General features: G+C 39.7%; 1 protein-coding gene across 1 annotated transcript; it reads left to right on the plus strand.

Moving 5' to 3' along the window:
- Window positions 1-6456: 6456 nt before the first annotated feature.
- Window positions 6457-8340, plus strand: LOC136801784 (uncharacterized). Its single transcript, XM_067058449.1, has one exon. It carries the CDS (start codon window positions 6457-6459, stop codon window positions 8338-8340), a length of 1884 nt encoding a protein of 627 aa, XP_066914550.1.
- The last annotated feature ends 2846 nt before the right edge of the window (window positions 8341-11186 follow it).

The following is an 11186-nucleotide window of genomic DNA, read 5'->3' on the forward strand; positions in this document are numbered from 1 at the left end:
GCCACTTTAGCCGTAGCCGCAGAGAATTCCAGATACATAATCTCGCCACCCTCGACTCCACGGCTTATCTAACCCCCTTACGCTATTGATGATTCTGATGGACGCGTTGACGGGGGATATAAGCCCTGGTACACATAGAAAACGAAAGTGATTTCAGGGGTGTACGCGAATCGGATGTTGATTAGCAAAGTCCCATAATGACGGATAGGAAAAAAAATCTTGTCCGAACTACGGATGGTTTATATCATTTTTCAACAAAAACAAATACAAACTAGCCACAACCAGACTGTCAAAATGTTTGAGCCAAGCTGTTTCTCCAAAGCAAAACAGAATATGCAAGAGGATCACTTGTCACTTTCTTGATTTCTTTCTCATTGAATATGAAGAATGTTCTTCTGATCAAGCAAAATGCCATTGGAATTTCATACTGCTAACGAACACTATAGAGGGAACTAAACAAATTTGATGCTGATTTTCTACTGTCTGCTGCTGAATGAATAAAAAGACATAAGGACAGAAGAACTATGTAAAAGGTCCTATGTCTACGTATGAATATATCTCTGGTACTGATGTCAGCTAGCACTTAATGGCTGAATGCCAATTGTGTTCATCGATCTGGTTGGATGAATTGGAAGTTGCCTTCTTTAGAAGTGGGAGTTTTAATGACATATCCATAAAATGAAATGGACTTATATGGATTGAATAATAAAGTATTATAAGATTATAATCTGTGTATACCTACAACTGAACTTGGCTTTACTTTTTATGTCCTTGTATAACTTTGTGTGCGTAACCTGATGCCTTACCCAAGTGACAGTACAAATATGGATTGACGTGAAATGTATATAATGAGATATGGATTTGAATAGCGGTAAATGATAATGACTGAATGATATTTGGGGAACGTCTTTTGACGCCTGAGTGAAACTACCTGATACCAATGACTGACAGTGTTGAACGTTTAAATGGGAATGGTGACTACTAATTTTTATCATTTTGGCACTTGAGAATATTTTTCAACATTTTTTCAAAATACACCTGAATGATAATTATATAAACAGATATAAACACAATGCCATTATGTACATTTTGGACTGATAATAAACTTGCCAAAATTGGAAATAATATATAATTTTATTTTGTACAAACTTTGAATATTTCAACCTTTTGGCAATAAACAAAAAGGCAATAATCATGTTACTCAGTACAATTTTAAACTTTTATGTTTGTCAAATGTTTTGAATATTTCTAAAGATCGAACAAATTTTTCAAACAAATTCAGAAGATTGAATCAAAAATGAATTTTCAGATTAGTTCAAGCTCTTTTATTTTGATCCAAATGATTTGGAAATTTATGACAAATAACGTTTTTGTTTTGGAAAGTACAAACTTCTTGACTTTCTTCCAAGATTTCTACATTATTCTGTTTTTTTTAAGGAAAATAAGTTTCTTCCATAGAAAATAGAAATTTGTTGACTTTTTCTTGTATTTTTAAAGGAAAATATCTCTGTGTTTTTCATCTTTGTATTAAGGATAACTGTTTATATTTTGAAAGAAAATGATTTTTCTGCATTTTTCAAGAAAAATGTCTCTGTATTCTTATAGGAAACTCAATTTTTGTATTTTGCAAGGAAACTTACGTCTGACTAGCAGTTTGCTTTGAATTGTGGTAAAATTTGAAAAATTGAAAGACATTTTTTTTTACTTTTAATAACAATCCTCTCTTAGCAAATTTTCTTACCAAACTTTTTTTCTTTCAAAGAAATAGAAATCATTTTCTACACTTCCCCCCTTTTCTATTTTCAGACTGCTCAAGAAACTAATTTCTTATTTCTAAATTTCTAAAGTAAAAACTTGCTAATTTCCTACAAGGTTGGTCACCCAGAAAGTTTTACAAGAATGTGATGAGATTTGTTAAAAATCAATCAAAGTTTGCTGCCCCTTTTCCATGGTTTTCCTTAATTTCCAGTCTCCTAGGAAATTTTTTTATCCTTTTTTCAGGATCTTGCTTGTTTCGTCCAAAAGTCCTGCAACAAAAAAAAAGAATATAATATTGCCAAACAACAGCATAAAAATTTTACCTGAGGAGGACAGGCTATTTTTTTGGAATGAACAGGTTGATATCGCAGATTTGGGTTCCACTTGAAAAATCAAACCTATTAAATTATTATTATTAGTTTGTTGAAAGATAAAGATTGACATGGAAAGCTTCAAATAATAAAAGGGACACTTTATATAAAATAAATAAAACTTTCATTCTCTAGTAAGATAATTCTTGTTAGCTGTTAGCCTTAATGAACTACAATTTTGAAAAATTACCTTGTGCAAGGATTATTAAAATGGATTAAAATACAATTACAAACAACAATCAATATTACAATTACAAACAACAATCAATATTATTATGTTGTATAAAAATTCCTTTAACACCTCTTTTACACTCAATTTTCATATTTTGGATAATTTCATAATTTTGTAAAGAGATCCTGTGAAAAGTCAATTTAAAATTTCTGTGCACTGTTACGCATACATTAAAGGATTTTTTTTGTTCAGTATTCTTGAATAGAAAAAATCTAATCTTGACAAAATCAATTCCAGCAGAAAATCTTACTATTTCACGAAATTATAATTTCCATCATGCAAAATTTTTGACTTTGATACAAGATTCTTGCAGAATCCCTCCAGTAGCGTAGACAAGAGGGGCGCAAAATTTGTGAAGAAGAGCAGACTTTCATGGCATAGTAATCTATTCATAATATAAAAATATAATTACTGTGTCATAAAAATCTGCTCTCCTACACAAATTTTGTGCCCCTCCTGTCTGCGGTACTGCCCTCTAGAAAATCTGGAAATAACCCAAAAACTTGAATGTGTTATTTTTGGAGAATAATTATACTTTTGGGCAAAAATTAGTATTTTTAATATAATTGATGTAAATTAGCATGCAAGATCTGAAGATAAACTTACTGTCAATGGCTCTAACTTGGGACAGTCTGATAAAACATGGGACAGCAATTCGGCCATCATTTTACAGAACCTCCAAAGTCATTTAATTAACATAGTCGCAAATCTCATAGAAAACAAACTTTGTTGTCAAGAGAGATTTAGCAGTAAGTGAAAATACAGACCAGAAAGTCAACCATCCCATAATATGACCACTTGTCCCAAGTTAGAGCCGTTGACGGTACACAGGAAAAAAATCAGAAAAATTCCTTGTGACTTTTTGGTCAATTCACATTGAATCTAGGTGAAAAGTTGCAACCTTTCTACAATTCACAGCTTTTTTGAGTGAATTATTGAATGATTGCAGCTTTTAACCATGAATTCACTAAAATGTCACAGTGATTTTCTCGTATATCTTATCATTTGATGTCCACAATATAATATATAAACAATGGCCATATTATTGCAAAAATCCTTTCAGTGTCTTTGGCTGCCAAATGTATAAATACTACGATCCATGTACAACTGTTTGCAGGACAAAAATGTCATTCTAAAATTTTAAACATGTACGTTAACACCAAATTATTGAGCAATGTTAATTTTAGCAACCAGAAATACCAGGGCTAAAAAAACACAGTAATCTCTCAGAGTTTTTTATAACTCAATTCAACGAAAATGAAGTTTATTCCATAAATTGGTTGATGCTACGTTAAATCTCATCTGATAAATTCATTCTTCAGTTCGCCAGTGTTGCACATCTTTCACAGCGGCAAAAAAGCAGCTGCCATGATGTATGTGATTTGATAAATACCCTTTTAGGTTTACTCGGTTGACATTACTGCATGGGCTGTCTGGTGGGGCTGGTTATATAAGACATAGTAGTCAATAGACCTTTTTTCAAAGAGGACGTCCTGTTGAATAATTATGTAGTCCAGCCATAAAAACAATGATAGAGCCATGCATAATTACTGTATCATGCATATTGTAATAATTATGCATTGTTTTTCTTCTGGACTACATAATTATTCAACAGGGTGGCCTCTTTGAAAAAAGGTCTATCAGCTACTCTTCAAATTGCCATTGGAAAATAATAAGCATGAGATTTGTTTTATTCTAACAACTTCTCTAAAAATAAAGAACAAAAAGCTCATAATTAACAGCAACTAAATTCAGGGCTGAAATTAGGACCTGCTGTCTGAGTCTAAACATGACTAAAGTCAGTCAAAGGGAAATATAGGCAAAAGTCAAATCAGATAACCAAAACAACACACCATCCACATCCAGAAAAACATTAACATTTATGATGATTTTGACTGAATTAGATAATTTTGAGCCAGTAAAACTAAAACTCACACAGACCAGTTTAATTGATATATAGTGTAAATTTTTATTGAGAGAAAAACAGTCAAAGTCCAGGCCAGTTATTAGTCCAACACTCCAACACTTGCTTCCCATCCATCAAAAACGAGAAACCAACTTTTCAAGATATTGGTTTTCATTGCCGTGGTCGTACAGCGTAAAGCTATTCACAGTATTTTGATGAAAATTATCCTAGTAAGTGCGTTCGCAGCTCGATTTTCTGTCTTCCCGAAATCTTTCTCTCACTCACTCAGCCAGAGTCCAAAGGTCGAAAAATATCAAGAATCTTGATATTTTTCATTTAACTGTACCAGGGCCCTAAACGATTCCTCCAATTATACGGTACTGGCCTCTTTAAGTCGCAGAATCGTTTATCGGCCCTGGCTCGCGAGGGTGTAATCTCGCTATTTCCGCCGGCCGGACGACTATTCCTCCGACCTACTTGCCTCGTTTTCGAAATAATGCTATGACAACTTATTCCCAACGGATTTTCTCAGAGGTGCACTCTTTTTATAAAAGTATGATTTAAGGTCTCAAGGGAGATAATCACCTTGGTAATCGTTTCAAAACGAGGCAAGTGTTGTTCGTGACGTAATTTATGAAAAGGTCTATTCTGACCCTTATCCCCCTGATAGAGTTAGGAGGGGAGAGTAGTGAAGAAGGCACGAAAGACTTCGGAATATGTAATAAACTAATTGCTCCCGAAGGGAGCCTATGTTGCTTCACGAGGCTGGGGATCGAGCTGGCAAAAAATTGTTCAAGAAAAAACGGGACGATGTAACCTAGTGACCGCATCTATAAAAGATTGCCGTGTGGTGAGCTTTTAAGCTAGCTCGACCGCGCGAACAGATATTTTGCGTTTTTGGCGCTCCAAAGTCATAGCTTGGAATACAACAACACCGCGTGAACAGAAATTTAGCGTTAAGTTCAGCGCTCCGGTAATATTGAAGAAAACCGAGCAAAAAAGAAGATAAACAGATACAAAAAGCAGACCAAATTTGCAACAAAAGGTGATTGTCTTCTGTAAAGATTCTTTCGCAGCCGGTTTTAATGTATCAAAATGCCAAACGTAGCTGATCCGACCGAAAATGCTGAAAACCGAATCAATCGAACAAACGTGAACAATTTAGTGGCGTGCGAAAGGTGTGGACAGCAAAGATTTCGTTCACAACGCGGCGTCTTACAACATCTTCCATTTTGCAATGGACCCGTTCAACCACTTCCAGTTCCACCACCACCCAGACCACCGGATCCTCCACCTCAAGAACCCATGGTACAACATCATTTCATGTGGGGCCAACTCAACGGCGATCAAGCAACTCACGAACTGAAACAATGCTATGAAAAGATAGTGTACTGGAGGAAGAACATCTTTATGCTGCCGAAAGGTTCGACCGGGAAAGACTACATCAAAGAAACTACCCGATTGATCAACGAATGGTTAGCCGACAGCCCGATTAAAGAATGTGCGATGTACGCAGTACATATCATGCCAGCGCTTCTATTGCAAAAACCGGCCAAGAACTCCAAGAGTAAGCATCATGTCGATGCACTAAATCGAAGGCTCAAACTCTGGCAGCAAGGAGAATTTGACCAGTTGTTTCGAGAAGCAGACACCCTTCAAAAGAGACTACCAAAAGTTGATAGAAAGAAAAACATCAACGTCATTTCTCGAAAATTTCGCGAGCACGTATCAAAAGGAAACTTGAACTCAGCTATCAAGCTTCTGTCGAACAATATGGAAGGGGGAATCCTACCACTGAATGATCAAACGAAAGATCTACTAAAAGTCAAACATCCAGAAGGACGTAAAGCTGAAGAAGACGTCAAATTGCAAGGTCCACTTCAAACCGTCGAAAATGTAATATTGACGTCATTGACGACAAGATGGTGTACGAAGCTGCAAAGATCACTCGTGGTGGTTCCGGACCCTCGGGCTTGGATGCGGACGGATGGAGACGAATCCTCGTATCAAGAGACTACGGAGACACGGGTACAGACCTCCGAAAATCAGTTGCAGTGCTCATCAGAAAGATATGCTCCATCGATGTGAAGGATTCAACGTTAGCGCCACTTTTTGCTTCACGTCTTGTACCTCTCAACAAGAACCCTGGACTTAGACCGATAGGTGTTGGAGAAGTCCTCCGACGAATCATGGGGAAAGTTGTGATGGCCGCATTCTCTGAAGACGTTGTACGTGGTTCATCTGACGCGCAAATGTGCGGACGAAGTTCTGGGAGCGAGGGTGCAATCCACGCCATGAGACGGATGTATACCAACGAAAGAACGGACGCTGTTATCCTTGTCGACGCAGCCAACGCCTTCAACAACATCAATCGAGAAGCCCTGATCCACAATATCAAGTATATCTGTCCCGAAATCGCAACATATGTTACGAACTGCTACTCCAGCCCAGCTAGACTTTTCGTCGTTGGAGGTCTAGAAATCAAATCCCAAGAAGGAACCACTCAAGGAGATCCACTCGGTATGGCTATCTACGCTCTGGGTGTTACACCGATGCTTAACATCCTCCTCATTGGTATAGGCAACAACCACAACCGAATGGTCGCCTTCGCCGACGATATCACAGCAGCTGGGTCCTTGGACGCATTGAAGAAATGGTGGGATCATCTCCTCGAGATCGGTCCATCCTACGGTTATTATCCACAACCAACAAAATCTTGGCTGATTGTTAAACCCGACCAACTCGAACAAGCACAGGAAAAGTTTGCTGGTACCGATATCAAAATAACATCCGATGGCGAACGGCACCTCGGGGCGGTGATTGGTACGGATGAAAACAAAAGTCAGTACATCAACCAAAAGATCGACGATTGGACCCAGGAGATTAATCTTCTTGCTGAAATCGCAGCAACTTATCCACAAGCAGCCTACTCAGCCTACGTCAGCAGCTACCAACATAAGCTGACATACTTCCTACGCACCATCCCAACAATCAATGACGAGCTGAAAAGAGTCGACGAAGCTGTGCGGCACCGACTGATTCCATCACTAACTGGTGGACGCATCATCAACGACCAGGAAAAGAAAATGCTTTCCTTACCTCCACGTCTCGGCGGAATGGGACTGAAAATCTACGCCGAAGAATCGAGCCACGATCACAGAGACTCGATGAGTGCAACCGTGGCACTGCAGAATCAAATCCTTCAAACAAATGACGGTGCACCCGAAGCGAAATCCAAGTCTCGTCTTCACAACGAACGGCAGCAACGTCACCAGGAAAAGCTACGAGCTTTCTTGGAGACAGCCGACATCAACACCAAACGAACGATGGAGACGCTCAATCAAAAAGGTGTTTCAAATTGGCTGACATCCATCCCTTTGAATGAACAAGGTTTCGAGCTGACCAAGCAAGAGTTTTGGGATGCCATCAGAATTCGATACAACTGGCCTCTCGACCGACTACCATCAACTTGCGCGTGCGGATCATCGTTCGATCTAGCACACGCGCTCTCGTGCAAGAAGGGAGGATTCGTGTCTTTGAGACACAATGAAATTAGAGACATTACGTCCAAATTGCTAAGAGAAGTGTGCGTAGATGTAAGAACTGAACCCCTATTAAACGAACTTAATAACGAAGATCTACCAAGACATGCAAATGTCTCACGCGAGGCGAGACTGGATATAAGCGCTCTCAGTTTTTGGACTGCTGGCCAAAGAGCATTTTTTGATGTGAGGGTTTTCAACCCGTTTGCTCGAAGGTACACCAATTCAAAAATTGAGAACTGCTTATCATCCAATGAACGCGAAAAGAAGAGACAATATGGTGAACGTATTTTGCAAGCCGAAAATGGGACTTTTTCTCCGCTTGTTTTTGCGGCAAATGGTGCGATGGGACGTGAATGTACGTTATTTTACAAGCGTCTAGCTGAAATGATAGCAGACAAAAGACATGAAACTTTCTCAAAAGTTACTAACAGCATTAGAACTATCATATGCTTCTCGCTCGTTAGATCTACAGTGAGATGCATCCGTGGATCGAGAGGTAGAGTACGACTCCCTCAAGATGAAGTTTAAGTTTTTATTTTTCCTTTCTTATACATAATCCATAATTCTAGTAGAATTTTATTTAAATCCAAAAGATCCATGCCGGGACAGGCTCCGGTATATAGTATATTTTATATTTTTCAATACCGACTTGTATTTAATTTCTCTAGTATATTACGTTCCGAAAATGCTTGAACGAAAAAAAAAAAAAAAAATTTAGCGTCTTTAGCGCTCCAAAGTCATAGCTTGGAATACAACAAAAAGCAATGAAGCAACTTGGGACCAGTTGGTTTCAGAAAGTAGAAGGTATAATCCCATAGACTGTTCTGCAACTTTGATAGTAAGTATAATACTATTTTATCAAAAGTAATGTTTCAGATAGGATGTTTGATTGCAAATTATTTTACAGAATTTCTTTTTGCTTTGTATCTTTGTTGTTGGTGTATATTATATTCAGGCATCATCAGTTAGACATTAGATACTTGTTACTTTTGGGCAATTATTATCAGAAATTGGAAAAAACTTTGCATACCACCATTAACGAACCTTCTGTTTATCTCCAGGCGATGTCAATTGAGGGATGGTGAAATTGACGCCCATGTGTGATCGCCCAATTGTTTAAGTGCGTCTCGCAGACCACGCGTTCAGTCCGGGGTAAGTCTCAAAAAGTAATGTTAAAATCCTCGGACACGCAACAAGAAAATCCCTGGAGTCCGGGGAATCGGCAGGGTCGTTCGAACATAATTCAACTTTACCAGAATCTTTTAGTTTCGTGACTGTTCGATTTGGTTGCGGTAATCTAACACCTATTATCGTTTGATAATGTTAGATTGGTGTTTGAGAGAAACTTTACATTGCCTCCAAACTGCTGACTGCAGACCTTTCTTGGTCTGCACTTTGTCCAAGCTAAAATATAAATTAAATGTTTTTGACTTTTGAATTTTTACAATTTTATTACCAGAAAGCTCTACTATTTGGAGGCGATACCAGTTTCCCTCAGTGATTATTAGAGCTAAATTTTAGCTCATGTTAATTCCACAATCAGCCAATCTAACGCCCGACATCATATGGCGGGTTAATATGCACGCCCGTTTATACTCGTCCCAGTCCCACGGACCCCGACTTGAAGTGTTTGAGTTCAGTCATTCAGTTAAGCTCATTCACTCACCCAGTCAACACATAATACTTTTACGATTTAATCACTGAAAGAAAAAATGGCTTCATCATCAATCAACTCGACGATTACATCTGGAATTCTACCCATTTATACACCTGCTTCTTCTGGTGCTAATCCAATTCTACCACCGGCACCGCGTCTACCTGCCCAGACACAAGCGTCTTCTGCTACCGCCACGTCAACCAGAACTGCCCCTTTAACCACACTTATCAACAGCATGGTCGACAAGAGAATCTCCGAGATGATTTCGGCCAACCCAACTCTCCAACGATTGGAACAACACTTACCTTTCCAAGTAACAACCCCAGTAACTTCTTCTTTAACTGCACCTCCAGTTCAAACTTTTGGCCTCCAGCCCGTAGCGAGCACGTCGACCGCCACTACTCAAGCTACGGCTCCACTCGATTCCCTGTTGAGTCAGCATTTCAACACAATCCAAAATGGTATCCCGAACTACGCGAATCCTTTTAACCATCACCCACAGACTTCGCCAGCTGCAGGAATCCTACCACCAGTTCCAGCCAAAATTATCCAGCAAATCCGCCAGGGTGAGTTTGTCATTCTCGATCACTTGTTACCTTCGAACCTGGGGAGGCCCCAATCATCCATAGTTTCACTTAATTTCGACGGGGACACCAACAGAATTTCCCTAGCCACCGATGAGGCCAGCAATCTCTCATCCTCCTCAAATGTGGGTAAAAAGGCGAAGATAAACGACCTCCCCTCCTGGATGATGGCTTGGTCCCTCTTTTTTCAAACAACACTTAAGTTTCGTGCACATCTGGCTGATGAAATGTTGGAATATCAAATATATTTTGTACACTTGACAAGACAATACAACTTTAAGGCATGTTATTCCTACGATCAAGCATTCAGACTGTCATTAGTGAATAATCCTCACGTCAATTGGTCCTCAAGCAACACGCTCATTTATAATCTTCACGTTCGTGGTCAGGAGAAACCCAGTAGGTGCTACCTTTGCAATAGCCAGGATCATCTAGCCCCCAGGTGTCCCTCCCCTGCCCCTCCTCCTGCTGCCGGGTCGAAACGTTCTTGGTTGGATTCTTCTTCTGGGTCACCCCGTCTTGCTGTCAGTCACGCTTCCCTCCCCCCCTCGTACCCTGCTGCTCCTTATTCGTCGCCCTCATTTTCTAACCCAAGGTCCTCCTTCCCTCAGGCGCAGCAGCCCTTTCTTGCCCCCCGCACCCCTCTCCCAAACCCGAGGCAAGCCTTTGCTGCAGGCAGATCTGGCCAAGTTTGTATCAAGTACAACAATGGGGGTTGTACTCAACCATGTTTCTCTCAGCGTCAGCACAAGTGTTTCATCTGTTCCCAGGGCCACCCTGTCTTCAACTGCCCCTGGCAATAAGGCTAGTGATAGTCAGTGTCTCAGGAATCTCCCAAATTGTTTTTACCCTTTACCTTCTCAACCTGCCACGCCTGTTAAGCCTCAAGTACTTTCATTGCTTTTGGAGGGTTATGACAAGGAATTAGTGGATTTTTTGGTGGACGGGTTTTCAAATGGCTTTCGTCTTGGCTTCCAAGGTGAGTATCCCTGCAGGTCGTCTCGCAACAATCTTTCTGCTATTCGCAATGAGGACGCTGTCTCTACCTCCATCTTGAAGGAACTTAAGCGTGGTCACACTTCTGGTCCATTTCTAGCACCTCCTTTTCCAAACTTGCATTGTTCTCCTCTGGG

The sequence above is a fragment of the Clytia hemisphaerica genome, unplaced genomic scaffold (genome assembly GCF_902728285.1).
Source record: "Clytia hemisphaerica strain Z4C2 unplaced genomic scaffold, Clytia hemisphaerica genome assembly, whole genome shotgun sequence".
NCBI lineage: Eukaryota > Metazoa > Cnidaria > Hydrozoa > Leptothecata > Clytiidae > Clytia > Clytia hemisphaerica.

Coding starts and splice junctions, on each gene's coding strand:
- LOC136801784 (XM_067058449.1), top strand. CDS start 6,457: ATGGGGAAAGTTGTGATGGCCGCATTCTCTGAAGACGTTGTACGTGGT.